The 27,906-nt window shown below is 43.6% G+C and overlaps 2 protein-coding genes across 4 annotated transcripts; one reads left to right on the plus strand and one right to left on the minus strand.

The window, feature by feature from the left end:
- The first annotated feature begins 1,746 nt into the window (after window positions 1-1,746).
- Window positions 1,747-15,382, plus strand: USB1 (U6 snRNA biogenesis phosphodiesterase 1). Of its 3 annotated transcripts, none has more exons than XM_072116952.1 (8): window positions 1,747-1,932; window positions 2,154-2,305; window positions 2,386-2,569; window positions 2,921-2,974; window positions 3,204-3,309; window positions 5,065-5,115; window positions 5,746-5,829; window positions 15,212-15,382. In XM_072116952.1, exons 2-8 carry the CDS (start codon window positions 2,194-2,196, stop codon window positions 15,251-15,253), a joined length of 633 nt encoding a protein of 210 aa, XP_071973053.1. In that variant the 5' UTR covers window positions 1,747-1,932; window positions 2,154-2,193; the 3' UTR covers window positions 15,254-15,382. The 3 variants fall into 3 exon arrangements, with proteins under 3 accessions (XP_071973053.1, XP_071973051.1, XP_071973052.1); XM_072116950.1 differs by lacking the exon at window positions 15,212-15,382 and adding an exon at window positions 5,918-6,127; XM_072116951.1 differs by lacking the exons at window positions 5,065-5,115; window positions 15,212-15,382 and adding an exon at window positions 5,918-6,127 and having other exon boundaries at window positions 1,751-1,932.
- Window positions 9,373-23,905, minus strand: SETD6 (SET domain containing 6, protein lysine methyltransferase). The gene is made up of 9 exons (XM_072116949.1): window positions 23,756-23,905; window positions 23,452-23,532; window positions 23,137-23,281; window positions 17,910-18,051; window positions 17,614-17,808; window positions 15,637-15,763; window positions 15,374-15,554; window positions 15,166-15,305; window positions 9,373-14,967 (listed from the first exon to the last, which is right to left on the minus strand). Exons 1-9 carry the CDS (start codon window positions 23,780-23,782, stop codon window positions 14,653-14,655), a joined length of 1,353 nt encoding a protein of 450 aa, XP_071973050.1. The 5' UTR covers window positions 23,783-23,905; the 3' UTR covers window positions 9,373-14,652.
- Window positions 23,906-27,906: the final 4,001 nt, after the last annotated feature.

Raw genomic sequence — 27,906 nt, forward strand, 5'->3', positions numbered from 1 at the left:
AAGGCTCTGCCGGTCCATAATTATGCACCCCTACCACCAAGATAGCCTCCCGATATCCCGATAGCCTCGCGTGTGCGAGAACTTATGCAATGCGCATCCGGGAGGTTACCAGTGAGTGCGGCTGTGCAAGGAATCCAGCGAAGATACTTCAACAGAAGAGGATGATTTCACTGCCTTAGGATAGCGGGCGGCAGGACGGATGAATAATAACAGGTGCAGATATAACTGAAAAGCCACATATAAAAAATTTTACTCCTGGACAATCCCTTATGCTTGAAGCCTGAAATGTGGCAAAAGGTAGAAAAGTTCAAGTGGTATGGCACTGTATGTTATCATACCGATCCAAAGAATAAAATAAGATCCACAAGAAAACAGTGCAATTTCAATACATTTTTTTTTTCTTGCTTCCCAGTTCTTACTATGCAATATTAAATACTGACACTAGGAGGTGCAATTTGCTACGCTGAAAACAAGCCCTCCTTCCACTCTGTAAATGGAAAAATGGAACCTGTCACCTGTAAAAACGGGACTAGGAGCTGCTTACTAGGAGGTTTCCGATAACGCTGTAACACTGCTACAACAGTTGTGGCGCTAGTTGCTGCTTACTTTAGTGCTCCTAGCACCGTTTTTACAGGTGACAATTCCTCTTTATGGGGTTAATCACTGAGAAACGGGAGCGTCTTTCCAATGCATTTAAAACGCAGTAAAAAAGCAATTTGTGAACGTGGCCTCAGGGGGATGTTGGGAGTATAAATTTCCCCTTCAGGCAATGCTAGAATTTGTCAAGGCTGGCCCTGGAAAGCAGGAATTGTCCTGACAACTATGGGACATGGGCAAGGATCCTCCAATGTATTACACTACACACTGCATGGCACTTGCCCTCACCATGTTGTTAAAGGGGACCTACCACCACGATTCTACCTATAAAGGTAGAACGGGTGGTAGGTGGATAAACGGGACGTAAGGATAGCCCTTTTTGGGCTAATCCTTACGTCCCGGCTATGCTTTTGTAAACTTTAATCAGTTGATATGTTAATTTAATTAAGCGGCTACTGGGGCGTGGAGTAGCCGGACATGAGGCTACTAGTCGCGGCTACTCCACGCCCCAGTAGCCTTGTTCCTCTGCCTACCGGGTAATCTTCGGCGCGCAGCTCCTCGTAGCTGCGCGCCCTCGTGCGAATATCCTGCGTTCTGCGCATAACGCAGGCCTACGGGTGCGCGGCCGTAGCTCCGAGGCCGGCGCTACTGCGCATGTGCAGACGCCGGGTGCTTGGACGAGGGCGCGCAGCTACGAGGTGCTGGGCGCCGAAGATTACATGGTAGGCGGAGGAACAACGCTACTGGGGCGTGGAGTAGCCGCGACTAGTAGCCTCATGTCCGGCTATTCCACGCCCCAGTAGCCGCTTAATTAAATTAACATATCAACTGATTAAAGTTTACAAAAGCATAGCCGGGACGTAAGGATTCGCCCAAAAAGGGCTATCCTTACGTCCCATTCATCCACCTACCACCCGTTCTACCTTTATAGGTAGAAAAGTGGTGGTAGGTCCCCTTTAAATAGAAAGATCCAAAATGTGGCTCGGTCCTGATCTTTAACCACAGCCGAACGTGTCCGATCACGGAGCAACTAAATACACCATAATAAAAAGTGCTCCATAGAAGCCTAAATCATAACCAACTCATTGATTCATATCTCGTTGCCTAGTGGGGTGTCGTTATGAGAGGCACGCGATGATGTCAGGGTGAGCACATGCACACATACATGCAATCCGTGTGCACGTAACTGCCACTCTCTCAGCGGAACTCTACACGAGCTGTTTTGTTTCCAGGGGGATTGCACCGGCATAGCGAAGCTTCCGGTAGCGGGGTCAGGCTGGCGCTGGTGGGATATAGCAGCTCTGAGGATGAGGATGAAGCGGTGGAGAAGAACGGGTGTGTGACGTCATGTGTATACGTCTTTTTTTTTTTTTAAATCGTATTTCATAGTATTTTATAATTAGGTCGATGAGTTTATAGTTTATTAATTTAATTCAGTTATTGCAATAAAGTAGTACATGTTAGTATTACTACCATATGTGTGTGACTACCCTAGTACTACATGATGTGTACATGTTCATATTATACAGATGAAAACTCTTCTTTTATGCCCACAGGCCACCATGCCTGCTCCCTGTACCCCAAGCTGTCCTGAACATGTTCCCAGACTCGGATGTTCCCCACCATGATGATATCACTAAGCATGGCGGACGTGTGCGTAGCTTTGGTCATGAACGAGGAAATTGGGCATCCTATGTGTATACAGCATGTACGTGCAGGATCCTGGAGTTATGGGTGCAGTTGGTGTCCGTCTGCTGTCCTTACTATTTTTTTTTTTTTTTATTTCAGTTCACCCTTGTGAGGAATTCTGGGATATGTTGGAAGAGCTGGAGTCAGTGGCGAGAAAACATGGCATCACTCTGACCAAAATGGAGGAATTCCACATCAGCCTATCACAAACTGTAATTCTGCGACACCACTGGATCAATCCATTTGTCCAGTCGCTTAGAGACAGACTTAGTTCTGTGAGGAGGTCAGTGTCTGATGGGGAAGAGCGACAGTTGTTAGGCTTCTACAATGTTCTCTGTACCTGAAATGTTAGGAACCCTATGGGGCAATTGTTCTCATGCTCAGTGAGAGTGTGGTGGGCTTTCTGGTCTAAGTGGTGTGCTACACACCCTATAACAGTTAGATGATTGGGCTTTGTCATTGTATCAGATAGGCAAGCAATAATTCACTAGGCACTAAAGATCCGTGCACTAACCATTCTTTATTGGAATTAAGTAGCAGCCACTTGAATTTGTGATACCAGAACTCTGGTATCATTCACTCTCAATGTATTTGAGGATTTCTCTGCTGTGACCCATGACATTTATCTACGCAGGTTCCTATGTGTCGCTGACCAGCTAAAGGTTTATGTGAACAAAGAAAAGACAAGGTAAGCAGGTCCAATAAAATGTGTGGTGGGTGGTTTAGCAGGTGGCCTGTGGTTATTTTCAGTTTTGTGGTATAAAGGAGATCAGCCTTTGATGTGTCGGGTGCAGCCTTGAAGCGGAGGGTCAATAGTGATGTGGAATGTGTGAAACAGACTGATTAATCCATATCATAATATGTATCCCCAGTTCATAAGAGCACCCATTGAGCTGTTCTGTGATTTCCTTATACAGGACTTTCTTAGGACTAGAAGTTGTGACTGGACATCAGCAGCTACTGGAGGTTGTGTCAGAAGTGGACAAGTCTTTGCAAGAATTTGATCTGGAAACTTTCTATCAGGTCTGAGACTTTGTGCAAATTTGGTCAGGTTGATGGTTTTTTTTTTTTGGCACCAAATACAATCTGTTAATCCCTTACTGACATATTACAGCAAACACCCACCGGTAATTTAACCCCGTAACAGAAAATGTCCAAAACCCAACTTTTTTGCCATTTTGCAGCATATATAATTTTTTGTAAAAATTGATCTAAATGCCATGCAGTCCCCAAAATGGTATCAATGAAAACAACAACTAATTTTACAAAAAAATGACATATAACACAGCTCCATACACTGAAGTATGAAAAAGTTATTAATGGCAGAACATTATTACATAAGTTAGATTTTTTTTTAAAAATGCATTAAAACACATTACAACCTATATGAATTTAATATTCCCGTGATCGTACCGACCCAAAAAATAAAGAACACCTGTCATTTGGGGTGCACAGTGAAAGCTGTAAAAACCAAGCCCACAAGAATATGGCAATGTCACTGCATTTAAAAAATTTTCCCGCTTCCCAGTACATAGCATGGAATATTACAAACCATCGCTGTGAAGTGCAATTTGTTACACAGAAAACAAGCCCTCATACAGCTCTTTACATGTATAAATAAAAAAAGTTATAGATTTTTTGAATGCGGGGAGTGGAAAGTTAAAACGCAAAATCGAAAAAAGGCCTGGGTGGGAAGGAGGTTAAAGAAAATCAACCATGATAAACCTGCCGTAATCTAATATTTGTTATCTACTGCCTACTTCCTCTTTAATCACTTTTTACAATTAGGCTTATGAGCCTGAAGGTCTCCAAGTGCTGCAGATTCACAGGCTAAGGCATTATTCAGACGGATGTATATGTGGCCTCATATACGTCCCCATAGACAGCAATGGCGGCGGAATGGACATATGCTCTATGGAGGGATCACCTGCCTGGTGGGCATACCGCCATGTAAATGTACCCTAATACAATAGGCAGAATGTCTTGTTCCAACCCCCTGCTCTTTCCCTCTGTCTGTGTAATCTAGCAGCAGCAGTAAGTGCAGGGGGAGGGGAGAACTGTTCTGCTCAATGTAACAGCCTGTGAAGCTAAAGCCCTTCAGTCTCAGCTGGGAGATTTATCATGCCTTGCATATCCAAGGCATGGGCAGTAAATTGTGACTTCCACTTAATGCCACTTTCTACATTATTACCACTGACCCTTGATCTTGGTTAGTGCTGGAGGACTTATGCTTGACAAAGATTCATTGTGAATCAAAACATTGCACTTTTTTCTATGCCTGTGTGAATAAAGGTTTAACCTTTTTCATCATATTGGATGCTGTGGCCTTCTCTCCTTTTTTTTTTTTTTTCTTCGTTTGGATGATTTATGAAAGATTAACACTACTTTGGAAAATTAAAGGGGTTATCCGAGTTTAAGAAATTATATTTGGGCCGGGCTATTTAAAAAAAAAAAAAAAAAAAAAGAAATCAATAAATGTAACCTCAAAACAACAATAAACAGAATATTTAAAGGGGTTATCCGTTTTTAAGACATAACTTAGGGACGGGCCATTTAAAAATAATAAACGTGTACTTGCCTCATCCGGCGCTGCTGATGTCCCGCACCGCCATCTGTCTGATCTGTGCACTGCTTTGTTTACAGGGGTGCACAGGGAGCTTCTGCCTGGCTGGAAGCTCCCATCTGACACCATCTCCCAGCTCTCTACAATGCTGAGAGATAGGGACGGTTGGGCGTGGCCAGAAGCTCACTGTGCACGGCTTCTTTGTCTGCTTACAGGGGCACAGATCATACAGACCGTGGTTCGGGACATCAGCATCCCCGGAGGAGGCAAGTACACGTTTATTATTTTTAAATAGCCCGTTCCTAAGTTGTGTCTTAAACTGGGATAACTTAAACCCCTTAAGGACGCAGCCATTTTGTAGCTAAAGGCTCAACCCCATTTTTTTGGATTCTGACTTGCATCACTTTATATGGTTATAACTTTTGAACACTGTTACTTATCAAAGTGATTCTGAGATTGTTTTTCCCCACATGTTGTACTTCATTTTAGTGGTAAATTTTGACTGATAAGTTTTGCGTTTATTTACAAAAAAAAAAAAGAAAATAGATGAATTTTTTAAGAAAATAAAATTTGCCATAGCACAATTGGCGCCCACTCCGACTGCGGGTGTTGGCTATCAGTTACAGCCGGCATCCCGTGTGTCCCAATGTAAGTTTGGCTCAGATCTTGAGCTGAACGAGCATCGGATCTGTCTGATATATATCAGACGCTGAGCAGGAAGGGGTTAACTATACTGTGTATTGATGTTTTCTGAGGTTATATGCACCGAATATGAAAACCTTCAAAAGGAGAGGTTTCATTATGTTCTGGTACATACAATAGTATTCATAGAGAGAGAACTTTCTTTCGCTCATGATTATCACTAAAATTCCCCCATTTATTTTATTTTTTATCAGAATCCCTCATTTCATGTCAGCTTGGCCTGGTGTTTGGGTGAAGTGACCAAAAACTTACAGGGATCCTGTCTACTGGAACTACAGGTGAGGGCACAATTGGCTGTAGCTTAGTCACGGATACAGAGGTTGTTTATTGGCATTCATTGTGACAACCTCTTCCTTCCCATTGCAGAAGGTTGTGGATGAGTTTGAAGATTCTGATGTTCTTACCCGTTTCTATGCAAATGAAATACGCTGCAAGTGTGGTAATAAAGTCATGACTATCCCACTCCACTGACCAGATTCGGGCACCTGGAGTTTCTGACCCCTTTTCCCGAAAGCAGTTTGCTTGTATTTATGTATGTATAGTATCTTATAATTAAATTTTCCTATAGTTTTCTTATATTCTTTCCTGTCTTAACTATGTGCCCTCAGGCTGTAGGATACTGGCTGCATACAAATATATTTATTGGACTAGAAACATAAGCCTATTATACAGGAGATGAGAAAAGTGCTCTCCAACTAAACATATTAGACAGTGGGAACATCACTCCAACTGCTGTGCTATTACACCGGAGGTGGCATCATTGCTGTCCAGATGTCATCTCATAAAGATAGTAATTGAATAAAATGTCTGGTTGCCACTATTTATGCCTATGCAACATCCTCTGCATCCACAGGACAACAATGAACAAGTCGGTGCTCATGCAACTAAAAAGGGAGAAACAGGAAAAACGCTATTGGCCATATGTATGTGAATATAATGGTAACCTTAAAATACTACATGAACTTAATAAACACATTGATAAAATGTATATCAGGAGAGATTAAAAAGATAAACAACAGGTAATATGTCCAAATTGCCATATACATTAAAATGCACATGTGAAAATATCAATTTATATTACAACACATGGAATTGGCGCCAATGATAGTATATGCGTGCTGTTCAGCAATAAAGTAGAAGATAAATGCTGGATCATGGCAGTAACTATTAACAATGCATCGTTAAAGGAACTCTACCATTTGATTTGATGCATTATGAAGTAAATATGCCTTCAGAATGATGTAGCTACACTTGATGCAGGATCATACACTCACCGGCCACTTTATTAGGTACACCTGTCCAACTGCACGTTAACACTTAATTTCTAATCCGACAATCACATGGCGGCAACTCAGTGCATTTAGGCATGTAGACATGGTCAAGACAATCTCCTGCAGTTCAAACCGAGCATCAGTATGGGGAAGAAAGGTGATTTGAGTGCCTTTGAACGTGGCATGGTTGTTGGTGCCAGAAGGGCTGGTCTGAGTATTTCAGAAACTGCTGATCTACTGGGATTTTCACGCACAACCATCTCTAGGGTTTACAGAGAATGGTCCGAAAAAGAAAAAAACATCCAGTGAGCGGCAGCTGATAGAAAGGCAACAGTGACTCAAATCGCCACCCGTTACAACCAAGGTAGGCAGAAGAGCATCTCTGAACGCACAGTATGTCGAACTTTGAGGCAGATGGGCTACAGCAGCAGAAGACCACACCGGGTGCCACTCCTTTCAGCTAAGAACAGGAAACTGAGGCTACAATTTGCACAAGTTCATCGAAATTGGACAGAAGATTGGAAAAACGTTGCCTGGTCTGATGAGTCTCGATTTCTGCTGCAACATTCGGATGGTAGGGTCAGAATTTTGCGTCAACAACATGAAAGCATGGATCCATCCTGCCTTGTATCAACGGTTCAGGCTGGTGGTGGTGGTGTCATGGTGTGGGGAATATTTTCTTGGCACTCTTTGGGCCCCTTGGCACCAATTGAGCATCGTTGCAACGCCACAGCCTACCTGAGTATTGTTGCTGACCATGTCCATCCCTTTATGACCACAATGTACCCAACATCTGATGGCTACTTTCAGCAGGATAATGCGCCATGTCATAAAGCTGGAATCATCTCAGACTGGTTTCTTGAACATGACAATGAGGTCACTGTACTCAAATGGCCTCCACGGTCACCAGATCTCAATCCAATGAGCATCTTTGGGATGTGGTGGAACGGGAGATTGGCATCATGGATGTGCAGCCGACAAATCTGCGGCAACTGTGTGATGCCATCATGTCAATATGGACCAAAATCTCTGAGGAATGCTTCCAGCACCTTGTTGAATCTATGCCACGAAGAATTGAGGCAGTTCTGAAGGCAAAAGGGGGTCCAACCCGTTACTAGCATGGTGTACCTAATAAAGTGGCCGGTGAGTGTATATTGGTTAATCCCTGTGCTGAGTGGTTTTGCTGATAAAACAGCAATTGGTTCTGCGCCTTTTCCTAGCCTATGAGTTTTTTTCTGCAGAAGATGATGATGCAATCATTTTCACTTTTCTCTCTGCCATACACAATAATCAATTGCTGCACCATCCATCAGCTGCTGTGTATGAGTGATCCAGCTCAGGTTGATTAGTCATGCTTGACTAACCTCCATTTGTAATTACCGTATATACCTGTGTATAAGCCGCGTTTTTCAGCACAAAAAATGTGCTGAAAAACGTCCCCTCGCCTTATAAACAAGTCAATACTTAAGTCAATGGGCTTAAAAAAATAATAAACTTATATACTTCACCCTCCGGTGGCCCCGATGTTTGCGTGGCTCGTCTTCTGTAAGATCGTACTGGGCGCCGCCATTGTTCTCTCTCGGGCAGCGCCTAGTATGACGTCAGCAGCGGCGCGTCATACTATGCGCCTGCCACCCGTGAGAGAACAATGGCGGTGGCGCCCAGCACGATGTGACAGAAGAGGAGCCGGGAAGCCAGAAGACTAGCTGCGCGGACATCGGGGGAGCAGCGATGCGCATCGGGGCCAACGGAGGATGGTGAGTATATAAGTTTATTATTATTTTTTTTTTTAATTCTGGACTGGCTGTATACTACTGGGGGCAAGCTGGGCTGTCTGTATACTACTCAGGGCAGGCTGTATACTACTGGGGGCAAGCTGGGCTGGCTGTATACTACAGGGGGATAGCTGGCTATATGCTGGGGGGGGGGGTCTGTGACCAATGCATTTCCCACCCTCGGCTTATACTCGAGTCAATAGGTTTTCCCAGTTTTTGGTGGTAAAATTAGGGGTCTCGGCTTATACTTGAGTATATACGGTATAAGCGGTGTCTAATATATTGATCAAGGCAACCATGCTGACCCAGCTTTCCCAAGGCCAAATGTTTTTTTTTTTTAAGCAAAACTACTCGGCTCAGGGGTTAAACAAGATATAATCCTGCATCACTGTAGCTACAGCATTCACAAGGTATGTTTGCTTCATAATTCATCAAATCAAAATGCTAGGTTTCCTTTAAAGCGCAAGTCTAAAGCTATAGTGATTTTACCAAATTATTATATGTGATTCTTCCCCCTTTGAAAACAAACAGAACAATGCACATATTGCACTGCTCATCCTTTTCTTTCCAAAGTTATGGCATTTTCTAATCTGAAAGTGTTTGACAAAAATCTTTCTCACTAGAAGTGAAGTGGGTGGAGATTGTCAGTCTATACCCTCAAGCTGAGGCCAGTTAGCTTGCCCACAGATCCCATGATGCCTTGTGTACTGTATCAAAGTAATTTAGCATTAAATCCATTTAGTTTCTCACAAGTAAATCCACTGAACACTGCACATAAAGGATGAATATAGTGATTAGCCTGGCAGCTTCCATCACATGGAGGAGCAGGGAACATGTAATAAGTGGAAGAAATCATATGCAATCATAAAATGTACCATATAGGTAACAAAGATAATAGAAAAAGTTGTTTTACATCCCAACAGCTATTGATTTGTGGAGAAAAAAAAACCCTTTACAGTTACTCTAAGTAAAATGAGAGGTGAGGTGGGGACAATATATTACCTTGTGTTTTGCCTCGACATGCGGTTTGACCAATGCTAGTTTTTCTCAAGGGGTGACACTAGATAGTTAGGGCCAGGTGCTCATGGCCTAACACTACCAGTGTTGCCAAATGGAGAGCTCAAGTGGTACAAGTAAAGGTTGCGGCACTCACCAGTTCTTAGTGTATAAAACATCTTTCCCCTAGCGTCCCCCATGACGGCCCTACATGGAGGATGACCCTTGACCCTGCAGGGACAGGAAGCGGAGAGGTTAAAACACCCCCCCCTGCATCCACATACCTGTGGCTTCCTGTCCCTACAGGGGCAGGGAGTGGAGAGTACTCCTCCGGTCTCCGCCATGTGGGACTGTATGGGGGAGTTTTTTTTTTTTTTTTTTTTTTTTTTTAATAGGAGCGGGTACTTACCTTCATCCTGGGAGACTTGGGATCGCGATCAGCGCCGTGCCTCCTCTTCCTGGTCCCACGAAGTCTCCAGCCGGCTCTGCCTGCGGCTCCGGGAAGCCAAAGACACCCGGCGGCGCCATCTTGGTGCTCCCGGCCACGTGTCGGGAGCTTGATGACAACTTCCGGTGGGCCGCGTCTCACCGGAAGTGACGTTTTCGGCCTTTGAAGCCGGCGCAGGGCGCCAAAAAATTTAAAAATGGCGCACGCTGATCTGAGGTCTACAGAATCTACTCGTGACGCCAGCGCTGGTCGACCTACACGCTGCTCTGAGGTCTATAGGATTACATCAGCGGTGACTCGGTCGTGACACTCCTAAACAGTGGGTGCAAGGTACTTTGTCAGGTCTATGACCTTAATGTTGCTGTATAATATCTAAATTGCCTTATTCTGTTATGCAGGTGCAGCTTTAATCGGCAAAAACTCTGTATAAGGTCAGGTTTTGTCTTCTTGTAGTACATGTTATGTTTGGAATTATCTAAATACATGATACTCTGTTTAGATTAAGGCATGGAATCCCTGAATATGGATGTGACATTACCAGAACCCCCGCCTATAACTCCTGTGAGTGGTTTCGGGGGTATCTGGGGGGACGGGGGGATTATCCTCCTTTACCGAAAAGATCTCTGTAAATTCCTGATCTCCATCTCTCTTAGCAGGATACTAAGGAGAAGGAGAAAACTAAAGAGGTGGAGAGGAAAAAAGCGTCTTCAAAAAGATGCAATATGTGTTATAATAAACTGTCTCCTAATTATAAGAAAACAATCTGCAACGGCGTTTATAGCGGACGCATCAGCAGAAGGAGTAAGGTTTAGCGCAAAGGAAGGCGCCCTCTCAAATGCTACCAGACGTACGCTATGGTTAAGACAATGGAGTGGGGATTTCCGTTCCAAATCCAAATTGTGTGGTATTCCGTTTCAGGGAGAATATGTTTTCGGACCAGATCTAGATGCTATTCTAGAGAAGGCTGCAGACAAGAGGAAAGGGTTTCCAGAAACAAAGTCTTTTCCAAAGAAACAACCCTTTCGTGAGCCAAGAGAAAGGAAATTTCCTTATAAAGGAAAAGGCAAGCAAGGGAGATGGAGCTATCCCAAAGGAGGAAAAGGAAGAGGTTTTCTCCTCAGCTCCAGCAACACAACTCAGCCGTTCAGAAAGCAATGACGCCAGAGTGGGGGGAAGACTCCTAGGGTTCTATCAACAGTGGGCACAGATAACATCAAACCCCTGGATCCTGAATCTGTTGGAGAATGGCTACAAATTGGAGTTAACAGCCCTTCCTCCCAAAAAATTTGTAATAACAAATCTGCAAAATCGATCTCTTTCTCTTCAACTGTGGCAGGAAGTCATGAAACTTCAAGAGATGGGTGTTGTAGTACCAGTACCAAGGAGTGCAACATTGACCGGACATTATTGCCCCTTGTTTCTGATAAAAAAGCCCAATGGCTCCTTCCGACTAATTTTCAACCTAAAATCACTAAACAAATTCATCCTCTACAGGAAATTCAAACTGGAAAAGATCAGTTCAGCTACCAATCTCATCCCTCATCAGGCATTCCTATGTACAATAGATCTGAAAGATGCCTATTACCATGTACCCATTTGTCCGCAGTCCCAAAAGTATCTCAGATTTGCGATTCTCTCTCCAACGGAAGAAATCTTCAGGTTCCAATACAAGGCCTTACCATTCGGGGTCTCATCAGCCCCAAGGACTTTCTCAAAAATTTTAATAGAAGTAATAGCCCATCTGAGAATGAAAAACGTCAAGATCATTCCATATCTGGACGACCTGCTAATAATTGGGACTACGAAAGAAGAGTTGATCTCACACAGGGATCTAACTATTTCAACCCTGCAACAACTGGGATGGATCATCAATTGGGAAAAGTCCAATCTTATTCCCAACAGAGTAACTGTCTTCTTGGGTATACAACTAAATTCCAGTCTCCAGATGTCCTTCCTACCAGAGGAAAAAAGGAGCCTTATGATTCAAAAGATGCTGTTATTTCTGCAACGTCAGTCTTGCACAATAAGAGAGGCTATGAAAGTGTTGGGGCATCTGACCGCCTGCATAGGAGCAGTCCAATGGTGCCAGAGTCATACAAGGACCTTTCAGAGTTGGATTCTGTCATCCTGGGACAAAGATCCCTCGCACCTAGATCAAAAGATCCAACTACCTCCATCCATAAAGTCATCCCTAGTGTGGTGGACAGAAGAAGATCATCTGAAAAAAGGAGTTCACTGGTTTCCTTGGCCAATAAAGGTCATTCAGACGGATGCGAGTCTGTCAGGATGGGGGGCATATCTGGAAGGAGGGTATCTTCAAGGGCAATGGTCCTTGACGACTCAGAAGCGATCCTCAAACCATCGAGAGTTGAAGGCGGTCTGGGAAGCTCTAAAGGGAGCTTCTCAATATCTGAAAGACTGCCATATCAAAGTCTACTCAGACAATGTGACGACGGTAGCTTATCTCCGCCATCAAGGGGGCACCAGGAGTCAAGACCTGTTGCAGCTATCAAGAAAAATTTTCACTTGGGCAGAGAACAACATTTTGTCCCTAACAGCTATACATTTAAAAGGGAGTCAGAATGGGATAGCAGACTTCCTGAGTCGGAGGTTGATAGACCATCACGAATGGTCTCTAAACCAAGAAATTTATGGCCAGATAACACAGAGATGGGGAGTTCCAGTGTTAGACCTCTTCGCTACCAAGGAAAATACCAAAACAGGTCTTTTCTTCTCGCTGCAAAGAGATGTCTCGATCTGTCAGAGAGATGCATTCAGTCACAAGTGGGTCGCACCCTTAATGTATGCCTTCCCTCCAATGCCGTTGATATCCAAGATGATACAAAAAATTATCACGGACAGAGCAAAAGCAATTGTGATAGTTCCTTTTTGGCCCAAGAAGAATTGGTTTGCAACACTAAAAGCATTAGCAATAGCAGACCCAATATTACTCCCATATCGGAAGGACCTTCTTCATCAGGGACCCATATACCATCCAGACCCGCAAAACCTGAAGCTTTCGGCTTGGATCCTGAATGGGGACTATTAAGGTCTAAAGGCTTGTCAGACAGTGTGATCTCTACACTTAAGGCAAGTCGTAAACCGATAACGTTTGCTATATATTCCAAAATATGGAAGAAATTTGTAGCTTTCTGTGGAACAGCAACCCCTAATCAATTATCTCCCAATATTTCTCAGGTCCTGGATTTTCTACAAGCAGGATTTGAAAAAGGGCTAAAAACCAATACACTGAAGGTACAGATATCAGCTTTAGGGGCGTTTTTTGATATACCTCTCGCAGATCATAGATGGATTAAGAGATTCATTAGGGCCACCTCCAGGTTGAGGCCACAACTCAAACAAAGAGTTCCTACCTGGGATCTCTCCTTAGTTCTAAACTACCTAACCGGGCCACCGTTTGAACCTCTAGAATCAGCTAGCATAAAAGATCTGACTCTAAAAGTAACATTTTTAGTAGCTATAACCTCAGCTAGACGATTGGGAGAAATACAAGCCCTCTCCATTAGAGAGCCTTATTTAAAAATATCCAGTGATAGAGTAACCTTAACTCTAGACAAAACTTTTATTCCCAAGGTTTCATCTGACTTTCATCGGAATCAGGAAATCATCCTGCCTTCTTTCTGCCAGGAACCCAAAAATCCGAAAGAGATGGCCTGGCACTCCTTGGATGTTAAAAGAGCTCTATTACAATATCTCAAACAGACTGAATCTTGGCGCCAGGATCACAATATCCTTCTTCAATATGGGGGTAGAAATAAGGGCAGAAAAGCCTCCAAAGCATCGATTGCAAGATGGATCCAATCAGTAATCAGAGCAGCATATACAACTCAACGATTAGAAACCCCGGGGAAGGTTAAAGCGCACTCAACTCGGGCCATGGCAGCATCCTGGGCAGAGAAGAGAGGAGCATCAATAGAGGAGATCTGTAGAGCAGCTACTTGGTCCAGCCACATGACTTTTGCGAAACATTACAGACTAGACTTACATTGTGCTAGAGAGTTAGCCTTTGGTAGAAAGGTTTTACAGGCTGTTGTCCCCCCCTAAAAGGAAATGGTTATTTGTTATATCTCCATGTAGGGCCGTCATGGGGGACGCTAGGGGAAAAGTTGAATTATTCTTACCGTTAATTCCTTTTCCATTAGTCCACCATGACGGCCCATGTATATTCCCACCCTATGTCATATTATTGCTGTAAATGTTTATGACTATATTGTATGTGAATGAAACATATAATAAATGGGTTGTATCCACTGCCAAGGTTCGTTATTGGAAGCCACTGGTATGTGGATGCAGGGGGGGGTGTTTTAACCTCTCCGCTTCCTGTCCCTGCAGGGTCAAGGGTCATCCTCCATGTAGGGCCGTCATGGTGGACTAATGGAAAAGGAATTAACGGTAAGAATAATTCAACTTTTTTTTCAAAATGAAGTAGAGACAGAGGGTCCAACCAAGGTGATGGAGCCAGTCAGTGCAAAACAGCTCTGTCGCCTTGGTTTGAACCATCAGGTTTTACTTTAACAAGCTTTACTGTCTCCTGTAGCAAACAGCAGTCCGTTCTACTCAATCAGTGTTCTCTTAAACCGTAAAATAGTGTCAGCTGCTGCTGGTCAGATCCATCAGTTGATGTAATATCCGCTTTTGTCCATACCGCACATGTAGAGAATATTGTTCCCTGCTGCTGAGCTTTGTATACACATCTTTATCATTTAGAAGAGCCTGATCACTGCTTAGGTCACTAGTGTATGCCTTGAGTGCAAGTTCTGCTGTTAAATGGAGAAGTCTACGCCAAGTGGGTGGCAGCTGAGAGATTTCCTGATTACTCAGTGAGTCGTCCTCTTCTTCATCATCTTCCTCCCAGCCTTCGTTTTCCTTGTACTCTGCAAACTCTTCTGTAGACATACACAGCAGCTGGAAAAAAAAATTAAAGTGAGAACTAAAAATCCTCAATTTCAATCAATTTATATATGAAGCTATAGAACTAGGCATTCTAAATGTTCAGGAGGCTCTAGAGTTGAAGTGGCAAAGTGATTTTTGCTTTTTAGACCATAAAAAAAATTGAGCCAACTCTAATGCTACACCCAGCCAAACATGATCAAGGGGGTTAACCTTCAAACAGGTCCTCAGTTCATCCTCTGTTAATGCTCCTTCACAGCTGAATACAAAAGATCCTTCTTCCACAACCACCTCCATGTGACAGAGGCAGTCCCAGCGCTCCTGCACCCACAACTTCACTTCTGATTCTGTTCCTGGAAGAAGAGAGAAGATAAGAGGGGGTTCCTGCAGCAGGAAGGCAGCAAAGAGCTGAAACACATACCCAGCAGAGCAGCTTCTTTTAGAGTCAGCATTGGGATTTCAACAGTCTCATTGCTGTTGTTTGGGTGCGGTTCAGAGAATCCGTACATATGCAGAAGCTGCCAGTTTCCCATCTCTCCATAAGTGTTGAAAAGCTCGTCTCCTCCCATAACTGCACGGGTAGTCACCATTCGTAGACAATCCTAGTATAAGAGGCATTACAGAACAATGTATAAAATGCCTCAATGGGGATAAACTAAAAAAAAATGCAAACAAGAAACTCACCGGTGTGAACTCCAAGTGTGCGTTGTGGTGTGCAACGTGATTCAATAAATCAGCCACTGGAACCATCATGGGTGGAAAGCTTTCCTTCCCACTTTCCTCGTCTTCATCATCCAGTGGCTCCTGGAAACTGAAAAGGTCAACCAAGAGGTCTAATTTAGAGGGTAGGACGATGGCGATTATCAATGTCATTATTCATACATGCCTGTGTCTAAACTTTCTAATATATTTCTTGCATTTTGTCTGTCTGCCTTAGGTGGTCAGGAATTTCCATAATTACTGACTTTGGTGGGTATGGCAAAGATATTATTGAAAGGTGTTGGCCAATCTAAAATAAATTGCCCATGTGCATTTAATTCCTTAATAATCCCAGAGTGCTCACCAATTGATTCACCATCCCCGATGCTTCCTTTATTGCTGTGTGCAGACTATGTGCACTCTATAGGATGTTTGTTTACAGGTCTGAACACTGATAAATATGAGGAACCTACAGCAGGAGATTGACTGCTGTCCCACCTTCCTGTGTCTGTCAGTGAAACGGATCGAGAGAAAAAGAACACACTGGAGGCCACTACGGACGGACTGAAGGAGTGAGAAACAGGAAGTTGTGTAGAGATGCAAAGTGCAGCATGTGGAGAACAGGGAAAGGCTGAAGCTCTCACAGGAGGCAAAGAGACAGGTTCATATTCATGCAGAGACCTGTCTAATGGAACAGATTTATTGAAAATTGGCCAACTCCTTTAATGTAATAGTTTTACATTGATTTACTTACTATTATGTAATTGGAACTAATAGTTGTTTTCAGAATACAGTATTTGCATGTTGAATAGTTCCTGGAGCTTTAACAGCAGAGGAGATTACTTCAATGGAAGTCTTCCACAAGCAGCACCATACCTCACCAGTCAGTGCAGCTCCACTCATTTGACAGTAATCACAGACTCAATCTACAGACATCCCTTTTACACTCTCTGGTACATAAACAGCTTGATGGAGTTAGGTATGGTTACTCAAGTAGATCCAAGTTGGATTATAAACTGCAGCTGTAATCAGTGTGCTTTTGTGTTTTTGCTTCAGTTCGTCCTATGCAAAAGCTGAAGGAAGGGGACAAACAGAAGCATGAGGCACTTTGTAAATGTTTACTGGGTATACTGTACAGACCTGCTGCTATAAATCATGCTGGGCTTATTAGTTAAAGGAAACCTACCATTTTAATTGATGCATTGTGAAGCAAACATACCTTGAAAATGATGTAGCTACACTGATGCAGGATCATATCTTGGTTAATCCCTGAGTGGTTTTGCTGAAAAAACAATCATATTTCGGACCTTGGGAAAGCTGGACCAGGCTGACAAACACATTACACACGGGAGCTTGTAATTACAAATGGAGGTTAGACAAGACATGACTAATCAACCTGTGCTGGATCACTCATACACAGCAGCTGGGGGATAGTGCAGCATTTGATTATTCTGCCTTCAGCCACAACCCAGGGCTTACATCATCCTCTCCTGCAGTGATTAACTTACCTGCTAGGAGAAGTGCTGAACCAACCATAGAAGCGACAGAGCTTCATTATTTTATATATATGTTTTATCATCAAAACCACTCAGCACAGGGATTCAACAAGATATGATCCTGCATCAGTGTAGCTACAGCATTCTCAAGGTATGTTTGCTTCATAATGCATCAAATCAAATGGTAGGTTTCCTTTAACATAAGTACTGGTGCACAGACTTTTTACACAGGATACACCAGCAGTCACTTTAAGACTCTGAAATCAGCATATAGCACAGGGCACTTATGTGTACTCAGATTATGGGTCCAATATTATTTTTAATCTATCCCTTGAAGGGTTGTAAACTTCTGCTTGAATGCTCCTACTTGCAATCAGTAAATCTCTGCTCAGCTACTACCCCTGCTCCTCTCACTTGCAGTAGTATACTATGCTGGAGCAAAAGGTGCAGGACACCTGTTTCTCACCTGTAACCCATGACGAATGCCACCAATCTCTTGTACAGATCCAGGGAATGCTTCTCAGAACAAAATATTTTTGAGTGCCTCTTGATGAATGGAAGTACAATAGCATTGTATTCCTGCTCCATGTTCTTCAGGTCTTTCTTTACTGCCTCGATCACACCAGTGCCTTTAAGCAGATGCAGCCTCTCATCTTCTGACCTGTATGAGGGAAAAAAAATAAATAAATCAACAGGTCTCATTCATTGCCCTTCGATACTGGTGGCAGGCTGCTGACACAACTAGAAATTAACAGTCCTCACCAGAACATGGGCAGGTCAGGGGGAGTCAGCTCAGGCCATAGTGCAAAATATGGGGCCCACAAAGAACACTCATCTGTGGCTTCATACATAAGGGAAATCAGAAGGGGAACCCAGCCAGATCTGCTTTCCAGAATGTCACGTTCTGTGCCAGAGGGAGAAGATGATCATTATCACAAAATACATGCTTCTGTAATACCTGTCTCCTGAAGGCAGATTCCCATGTGGTGTTTATGTTGCGTCTTCAAACAGATCCAAAACGCGAGTGGAAGGGGTTTGGCCCAAATAGATATTTTGCACAAACCAGCACCTGGGAATCCACCGTGGGGCTACAGTTATACCCAACTGCCTGGGTGATCAATAAAATCTATTTAACAATATAACCCAACATAAGCTGGCAGCTGTAGTGGTGGCAGTGATGTGTACTGTACTGGTAAAGTGGCTGAAAGGTGAAATAAAGGCAACTCACTTTTGAGCTCGCTCAGTTTTGGCTTGTGATTTCAAGTGGCTAGTGATTTTAAGTGGAGTTGAAAAAAGCGGAGTTTTGTGTGTGTTAAGAGTGAATCTGTTGTTTGGGTGATTGTGGACTGAGTATATAGGTAATAGCAAGGCACTTTTCTGAGTGTCACAATTTAAATAGATTTTTTTTTCCTTTCTTTGCCTGGTCTGCTAATTGGGAGGAGGAATTAGTGTTCACACCTGATAAGTTAAGGTCTAGCAACTCACTTTTGAGCTCGCTCAGTTTTGGCTTGTGATTTCAAATGGCTAGTGATTTTAAGTGGAGTTGAAAAAAGCAGAGTTTGAAAAAGAGAAGTCCACAGAACTGTAAGTAACCTACATATCTCTTGATTTATATACTTATCACTGTTTTGTTACTAGGATATGGCTAGCAAGATTGGTGGTATGCTCCAGTGCACACTCTGCCGCATGTATACACTGCTGGAGCAAGAGTTCGAGGGTGAATACCGCTGTGACAGATGTGCCCATATTTTTCTACTAGAAGCTCGTGTTAGAGATCTGGAGGAAGATATTGCACGGCTGCGAGCAATTGACAATCTTGAGAGGAGTATGCTGCTCACTGAGCAAGCAATAAGCGGGGTAGAAGTGGAGGGTGGAGAGGAAAGCCAGCAGCGCCAGGTGGGTAGCTGGGTTACTGTAAATAGAGGGGGTAGGAAGGGGTCAAAGAAAAGGAAGGCCAACTCTGACTCTGAACATCCAAGCAAAATTGCAAAATTGTGCAATGATGTAAGGACGTCAGTGTCAGAAATGGCAGCCCTAGCGGATCCTGCTCTCCCTTACAGCCGGGGGAGCAGACCAGCTAGTAGTAGGGTGGATGGGAGTGCAGGTAAGCCAAGGCAGCTAGTGGTTGTAGGGGACTCTATAATAAGGAAGACGGATAGAATAATTTGTCGCCAAGACCGCCTCAACCGAATGGTTTGCTGTCTCCCTGGTGCCAGGGTTCGGCATGTGGTGGAAAGGGTGGATAAATTACTGGGAGGGGCTGGGGATGACCCAGCTGTCGTGGTCCATGTTGGTACCAATGACAGAATAGATGGTAGGTGGAGGAGCCTGAAGAATAATTTTAAAGAATTAGGTTCAAAGCTTAAGAAAAGGACCTCCAAGGTAGTATTCTCCGGAATTCTACCTGTGCCATGCGCTACACAGAGCAGACAGCGGGAGCTCAGGGAGTTAAATGCATGGCTCAGATCCTGGTGTAGAGCAGAGGGATTTGGGTTCCTAGAGCATTGGGCTGACTTTTCACTGGGGTGCAACCTGTTTTCCGCAGATAACTTGCACCTAAATGGAAGGGGGGCTGCTGTGCTGGGGGAGAAGATCCTAGCAGGGGTGGCGGAGTATTTAAACTAGGATCGGGGGAGGAGGGAAAGGAAGACACTGAAGGGGTAGACAGGTCAGAGAGGGGGCAGGTTATGTTGGTGGGTGGTGAGGTGGGCGGTGTATGGGGGCCTAAGGCAGTGGATAAGGAGATCCACAAGTTGCAGAACAGTGGTGAGGATATATGTGCCAGTAAAATTTAAATCAGATAAATAACTGTGGAAAATTAAATTGTATGTTCACAAATGCCAGAAGTATTACAGGCAAAATGGGCGAGCTTGAGGCTCTGATATTAGAGGAACAGTTAGATGTTGTTGGTGTAGTAGAGACATGGCTTGATGCATCGCATGATTGGGGTGTTAATATTCGAGGTTTTACACTCTTTCGGAAAGACAGGGCAAATAGGAGGGGAGGTGGTGTATGTCTGTATGTCAGAAGAGACTTAAAAGCGATTGTGAATGAGTCAGTGGTCTCAGAGTGTGAGGAGGCTGAAACTTTGTGGGTTGAAATTCAAAGCCAAGAGAGCTCTGAGAAAATTATTTTTGGTGTAATTTATAGACCCCCTAACATCTCTGAGGAAATAGAGGGTCACCTATATAAACAGATGGAGCGGGCTGCACAGGAGGGGACCGTAGTGATAATGGGAGACTTTAACTTTCCAAATATAAATTGGGGTCAGGGCTCGTCTTCATCTGTGAAGGGGAGACATTTTATGAACATTCTTCAGGATAATTTTATGGTGCAGCTTGTAGAAGATCCCACAAGAGGTGACGCATTGTTGGACCTTGTGATTTCTAACAATGCGGAGATTGTCCAAAATGTCAGTATCCGGGAACCCCTTGGGAACAGCGATCATAATATAATTATTTTCCTCTTAAACTTTAAAAATCAGAAACAGGTGGGAAAATCGAAAACTTTGAATTTTAAGAGGGCTAATTTCCAAAAATTCAGGGCTGCAATACATGATATAGACTGGGATCAGATACTGTCACATGGTGATACTAATGTTAAATGGGAGAAATTCAAATCTATCCTGGGTTTTTATACTTCTAAATTTATTCCAATAGGCAACAAGTATAGACGGGCTAGATTACACCCCGCGTGGCTTACAGCTACAGTTAAAAGGGCAATTAATGAGAAAAAGAGGGCATTTAAAAAATATAAATCTGACGGGTCACCTGAGGCTTTCAATACTTACAAAAAAACTTACCAAAATCTGTAAAAAGGAAATCAAATCAGCCAAAATACAAAATGAAAGACAGGTGGCTAAAGATAGCAAAACAAATCCCAAGAAATTTTTTAAGTATATCAATGCAAAAAAAAATGGGTCACAACAGGTTGGACCTCTTTATTCTGAAAATGGGGCATCGGTGACTGGAGACCAAGAGAAGGCGGAGATACTTAATAGGTTTTTTAGCTCCGTTTATACAATAGAAGAGAGAACTTCTGACTTGGGTGGTGCCAGTGCGGGTCATTCACCCTGTAATATAGTAGACTGGCTGAATGTAGGCATTATCCAATCTAAGCTCAATAAAATCAATGTGTACAAAGCTCCTGGACCAGATGGGTTACACCCCAGAGTTCTTAAAGAACTCAGTTCTGTTATTGCTGTACCACTGTCTAAAATCTTCAGGGATTCCGTAATGTCTGGTGTGGTGCCAAGTGACTGGAGCAAGGCAAATGTGGTGCCAATATATAAAAAGGGCTCTAGAACTTCGCCAGGCAATTACAGGCCTCTAAGCTTAACTTCCATTGTGGGGAAAATACTAGAAGGGTTAGTAAAAGACTACATACTGGAGTATGTGACATCAAATAGAATAATAAGTGATAACCAGCATGGGTTTACTAAGAATAGAAGTTGTCAAACTAACCTGATCTGCTTCTATGAAGAGGTGAGCAGATGCCTGGATGGAGGAGCAGCTGTGGATATTGTGTTCTTGGACTTTGCAAAGGCATTTGACACTGTCCCTCATAGACGCCTGATGGGTAAAATTAGGGCTATTGGTTTGGCAGAAATCATTTGCAATTGGATTGAAAACTGGCTGAAGGATCGTATCCAGAGAGTTGTGGTCAATGATTCCTACTCGGAATGGTCACCAGTTATGAGTGGTGTACCTCAGGGTTCTGTGCTTGGCCCACTACTATTTAATATATTTATTAATGATATAGAGGTAGGAATTAATAGCACTGTGTCTATTTTTGCAGATGACACCAAACTGTGTAGTGTAATACAGTCTATGGAGGATGTTCATAGGCTGCAGGGTGACTTGGACAAACTGAATGTTTGGTCATCCACTTGGCAAATGAGGTTTAATGTGGATAAATGTAATGTTATGCACCTGGGGGCCAATAATCCAAAGGCAAAATATGTCCTTGGGGGAGTAAATATGGGAGAGTCCCTTGTTGAGAAGGACCTGGGGGTACTAGTAGATCATAAATTGAATAACAGCATGCAATGTCAATCAGCTGCCTCTAAAGCTAGTAGGATCATGTCATGTATCAAAAGTGGAATGGACTCTCGTGATAGGGATGTAATATTACCACTATACAAGGCACTGGTTCGGCCACACCTGGAATATGCTGTCCAGTTCTGGGCACCGGTCCATAAAAAGGATGCCCTGGAGCTGGAGAGGGTTCAACGTAGAGCCACAAAACTGATAAGGGGTATGGAGGGTCTTAGTTATGAGGAAAGATTAAAACAACTAAATTTATTTAGTCTGGAAAAGAGACGACTACGAGGGGACATGATTAATTTATATAAATATATGAATGGTCCATACAAAAAATATGGTGGTAAGTTGTTCCAGATTAAATCAAATCAAAAGACGAGGGGGCACTGCCTCCGTTTGGAGAAACCAAGGTTTAATCACCGGAGGCGACAGGGCTTTTTTCTATGAGAACGGTCAATCTGTGGAATAGCCTGCCTCAGGCGCTGGTCACAGCAGGGACAGCGGATAGCTTCAAGAAGGGTCTAGATGCCTTTTTACAGCTAAATAACATTGATTGTTATGCTATATAGGATTGTTTCCCCTAAATCCCTTCCTCATCCAATCCCTTCCCTTCCTTGGTTGAACTTGATGGACAAGTGTCTTTTTTCAACCGTATAAACTATGAAACTATGAAAAGCAAGTGTGGCTGAACGCAGAACAGATGCAAGTTCTTTACATTATACCGTGCGTAGTTGACTCCTGCTGTAGTGTCAGCGGTTCCTAGAAGCAAAAACTATGCCCTTCAGCAGTTTATTAGCAGTATTCCCCCAGGGGTTTTCTAGAAATGCTGGGAAACTACTTCAATACGGTTTTTATTTTAAGTTCTTCGTCCCAGCTATAAGGCAATGGGTATAATGTTGTGGGTAGAACCTCATTGGCTTATCCCCGAAACCTGTCACAGTCGGTACCTTTCTCCAAAAGATCCCGAATCCTGGTGGTGTGCTGAGACAGGATGGCAGAGCGGGGAACAGAGAAGATGACTTCTCCTGCAGGAAGATCCTCACGCGTCACCATCCCATATCCTGAGGCTGTGCCTTGTGTGCTTACATACACCTAGAGAACACACAAAGGTTTAGACACCCTTAGACTGCCGTCACATGTTCTGCTGGCGTTGTGTTTCCTAACGCAACGGTAGTGCATGTGGCTCAGCCCAAACGAAATGCTACTAGCGGAACGTGTGACCGCAGCCGACACATTGAGAAAATAGTCGGACCCTTTCTCACCTTTGGGTTCAGCTCAATAGAGACTCTTTGACACCACTGAAGAAATCGTGGGAGCGGAGTGTCCACCTCATCCTCCACCACCTCAACAGAAAAATGGCACATAAGAAACAAATCATTTGCACACTAGAAGTGCTACACTCTAATGTATAAGACATGTCATATTTATAGTCACAAAATACAGTGTAGGGTACAGGAAGTCATGATCCACAGCCCGCTATAAAGTTATAATTGTACAGTATACACTGCAATGTAATAGCATTCGCATACTGTGATAGGATAATCTACACTATAACGAATAAGACACCTTTCGTCTCTTCTGCTCGGGGCTCATGGTCCTCTCTGTGCACGTGCTTCCGGGTCTGGAGTCACGGTGTCACCCAGCATACTTCCGGCCGGCGCGGCACAGGGAATGACACGGTTCATTTCAGCTCCGCCCCCATCAGCAGAAATTGGTGCTTACCTTTCTGGCGGGAACATTGATTGAGAGAGCAGTGAGGCGCCGGTGTCGTCACCTGTAGGGGGCGCTGTAGACTGAGCATAGCTGCCTCCCGAGAGTGATTTCCCTCAGGACTACACATTATAGGTCCGAATGTAAGGTGAACAGTGAAACAGTACACCTGTCTTTTCAGTCATGTAATTAATGTTAAAAACTGTCTAAAAAGAAGCTGAAGTTGGGTCTTATTTACAAGATATGTTTATCAGGAAATTACCAACACAGGTGACTAGCCCTGGACCTGATTATTAGCCCTGTTGCTCCTGGGGCTGTTTAGAGGTGGTTTTAGGTGCAGTTTTGGTAATTTAAAGGATTTTGATTTTGAAGGGGAAACTTTTTCCACAAATGTCTTTCACCCGTTAAATTAAAAAACACTACAAAATTAAAAAAAAAAAAAAAAAACTCACCTAAAACCACTTCTAAACTGATTGCGGGGTTTTCCCACGAAAGAAAATACATTTCAATCCCGTATACATTTATATACGTCTCCCATACGTTCGTATGAATGTAGCCTTAGGCCGGCGCCACACAGGGCGCTTTGTCTGCGCTTGCAAACGCAGACAAAGTCGCGCCCACCGGGGCGGGCCTTGGCTTGATCGCATCGGCGTTTCTATGGAAACGCCTGCGATCGGGAACGAGCCGCCGGTGTTTAGCGTTAATTTAACGCGAAACACCGGCGGCTCGTTCCCGATCGCAGGCGTTTCCATAGAAACGCCGATGCGATCGGGCCGAGGCCCGCCCCGGTGGGCGCGACTTTGTTTGCGTTTGCAAGCGCAGACAAAGCGCCCTGTGTGGCGCCGGCCTTAGGCCGGCGCCACACGTGGTGTTTTGAACCCGTTTTTGGCCTTTTTTTAAGCAGTCCATTAAAAAACGCATCCGTATTTGACCAGTTTTACCAATTATCTTGATTAAAACGGGTCAAAAATGCATGCATTTTTTAACGGACCGCTAAAAAATGGCCCAAAAACGGGTTCAAAACGCCACGTGTGCCGCCGGCCTTACTCAGTTTTATTGCTGTTTTAGCTCCTAACACTGAGGCCGTGGTCACACGTTCCGCTAGCAGTCCACTCATAATGCGACGTTAGTGCACAGGGGGCAGGCCAATTGTCTTAATAGATAAACAGGTTGTAAGCAGCCAAATGCATGGTAAACTGCCAAAAACAGACTGAAAACGTATGTTTAAAAACGGACCAAAAACGCCATGTGTGACATCGCCCCAAGGGCTATTTCAGCTACGGTAGGCTTAACCTGGGGCTGGTGAAAGGCTGGGGCACTGGTGGCTCAGGGCAAATCATTATTATTCACTTTACCTGTTGCTGGACTTGACGTTGGCTCTGTGAATCCAGCCAGTGGCCCTGGAACCCGGCCTCCTGCCAGAGACTTTTCAGTTTTATGTTTCCTGCACTCCGATTTTTTCTGTTGCTTACGGCTTATTTTTCTGTGTTTTGGTGATTGTTTTTTTTTTTTTTCGTAATAAATGTTTTTACACCAAAAACATTACAATGAGCTTGTTAAATCAAAAAGGGGAGACATACCTGCCAGAAGTGAGGCTGCTGCAGTAATCTCCTCACTTAAAAGTAACACTGTACATGTAAAGATTAGCTAAAGACAGAAAAAGAGGAGATATCTACTGCGCTTCCTGTAAGGTTCAGATTTGTATATTCATATTGAGATATATTATTAATAGGAAGTTCCAGTCTATGTGTTTCAATGGTGCACCACCCTCTCCATAGTGGCAATATAACAATAGTATCACATATAGAGATGAATGGTAAAATTACTTTCATATTAAATATGTAGAAATTGGTATAATGTAACATACATTTTCTTAAGTAGTAGCTTCATAATTTCTATAAAATAACTACATAAAACATTGGATAAGACAACATATATTTACATAGCGGATGTTAGCGTCAGCTCCTTATGTGAATTAGTTCAAGTGCGCGTGCACGGCAATATTAGATTTGCCGGTTTGTATAGGTAGTAGATCTGAGGTTATCAAAAGTGTAGTTTACAACATAATTAATAGTGGGCTGTATTCAGAGGGCCGACTCTTTATTTAAAATGGCTTAGGGGTATAATGGACTATACTTCAAATCAGCAATTGGAAACAAGGATTAATTATTAGGAATAATTATTATTCTGGCTGCTGGTGCCCCGAACCGGATGGAGCGTCAGGACACTTCAGACCAGGGGGTCCCCAAACTACGGCCCGCGGGCCACATGCGACCCGTGAACCATTTCTATCCGGCCCCCGTCATCGTTGGCGCTCTTGGAGCAGCAGCACCACCGGCCCGGATCCGAATGCGCCAATGTTTAGGCTCACACTGGGGCCACCGGCGGGGCCGCAGCCTCCGGCAGTCGGGCAGGTGCCTCCGTCTGTCCAAACAGGAAGCTCCTGCCCGTCACTGTGCGGTCGTGTGGTGTCATCACGCGGACGTGCAGCACTTCCTGTCTGGCCGCAGCAAGAAGAAACAAGATGCGGGAACCAGAAGGAGACAGAGGTGAGTATAGGATTTTTTTTTTTAATTTATTGTAGAGCAGTAAAAACATTGTGCTGGCCCGGAGCCCAACATATAAAACAATTCATTGTGGGGGATATGAAATAATTCATTGTGGGGGGAAGCATATGTAATAATTAATTGTGGGGGGAAGCATATGTAATAATGAATGGTGGGGGGCAGCATATGTAATAATTAATGGTGGGGGCAGCATAAGAAATAATTAATTATGAGGGGCAGTCTAGTAATTAATGGGGTGGGCAGAGAGCAGAATATTCAATCATTAATAGAGAGGGGTCCCAGTATATTAGTTAATTGATTAATTCGGCCAATATATAAAATAGTTCACGAGGGGGTGCAGTATATTAAATAATTAATTGAGGGGGGGGCAGTGTATTACAGATGCGGTCACATGTATTGCTATTTATTTTTAAACTTTAGTTCGGCCCTCCAACGGTCTGAGAGGGACAGTAAACAGCCCCCTATGTAAAAAGTTTGGGGACCCCTTGGTTAAAGTAAATGTTATGATATAAAGGATATATCTACCACCAGATTTACTGGTGGTAGACTGTCACTAGTGCAATGCTTGTTACCTTAGGAGGTATGTGGCAGTGTTTCTCCCATGTTCAGAATATCCTCTTAACTGAATAAATAACCGGCTACGCAAGATGTAGTACTCCCGCGCATGCACGATTTTTTTGCAGACAGCTGGGTGACGTCACCGGCTATCTGCAGCATTTATGGCAAGCCTGAAAAATCAATTATAATGAATGGAGTGTCCATATTTTATTATTGGACGGAGTCGGGAGGTGCTCAGCTGCTGTAGGCCTGAGAGCCTCTGGCTCATTTGCATATTTTGATAAAATTAGTTATTCTTCCACATAACTCTTAAGATAACAAGTATTGCATTGGTGACAATCTACCACCAAGAAATCTGGTGGTAGATGTCCATTAGGAATCCTCTAACCTTTTGGAGATAGAGTGCCCAAAGTACAAACAAAAACCCACTTATATGTGGCAAAGTGCCAACATGACAATTTAAGCAGCAACTTATTGATCCCTGCTGTATCACAGGTTTCAATCGTATTGGCATCATGAGTTAACCAATACAATAGAAAGATGGAGAAATGTGGATTGTAGCTTCCCTCCAGGGTCCCCTGAAGAGGAAGAATCAGGGTTCCCAGAGCAGGAACTCTGTGTTGGGGTGAAGGCCTGGGTGCCCACAGAAAGGGCTCTGAGTGCCACCTCCGGCACCCGTGCCATAGGTTCGCCACCACTGCTCTAGAGCTACCACCTCTCTTGTCCAGTGTGTTTCTTGTAGCTCGACCAGGTGCTAGGGTACTGGAGGAAAAAAAACTAATGTGCAATATTGGGTAATGGGAAATCCTCCATCTGTGCACAATGGGCATAGTAACTTTCTGATGTAACTCCCTATACAGAATGAATTAAGACATGACACAC

Source organism: Engystomops pustulosus, chromosome 7 (assembly GCF_040894005.1).
Source record: "Engystomops pustulosus chromosome 7, aEngPut4.maternal, whole genome shotgun sequence".
Lineage (NCBI taxonomy): Eukaryota > Metazoa > Chordata > Amphibia > Anura > Leptodactylidae > Engystomops > Engystomops pustulosus.

What these genes read in the sequence shown, in the direction of transcription:
- USB1 (XM_072116950.1), top strand. Translation starts at nt 2,194, where the DNA reads ATGTTCCCAGACTCGGATGTTCCCCACCATGATGATATCACTAAGCAT. An exon ending in ATCCTATGTGTATACAGCAT is followed by an intron (nt 2,306 to 2,385) that starts GTACGTGCAGGA and finishes TTTTTATTTCAG; the next exon opens with TTCACCCTTGTGAGGAATTC. An exon ending in AGACTTAGTTCTGTGAGGAG is followed by an intron (nt 2,570 to 2,920) that starts GTCAGTGTCTGA and finishes TTATCTACGCAG; the next exon opens with GTTCCTATGTGTCGCTGACC.
- SETD6 (XM_072116949.1), bottom strand. Translation starts at nt 23,782, where the DNA reads ATGAGCCCCGAGCAGAAGAGACGAAAG. An exon ending in CCGAGCAGAAGAGACGAAAG is followed by an intron (nt 23,533 to 23,755) that starts GTGTCTTATTCG and finishes TTTTCTGTTGAG; the next exon opens with GTGGTGGAGGATGAGGTGGA. An exon ending in CCTGACCTGCCCATGTTCTG is followed by an intron (nt 17,809 to 17,909) that starts GTGAGGACTGTT and finishes TCCCTCATACAG; the next exon opens with GTCAGAAGATGAGAGGCTGC.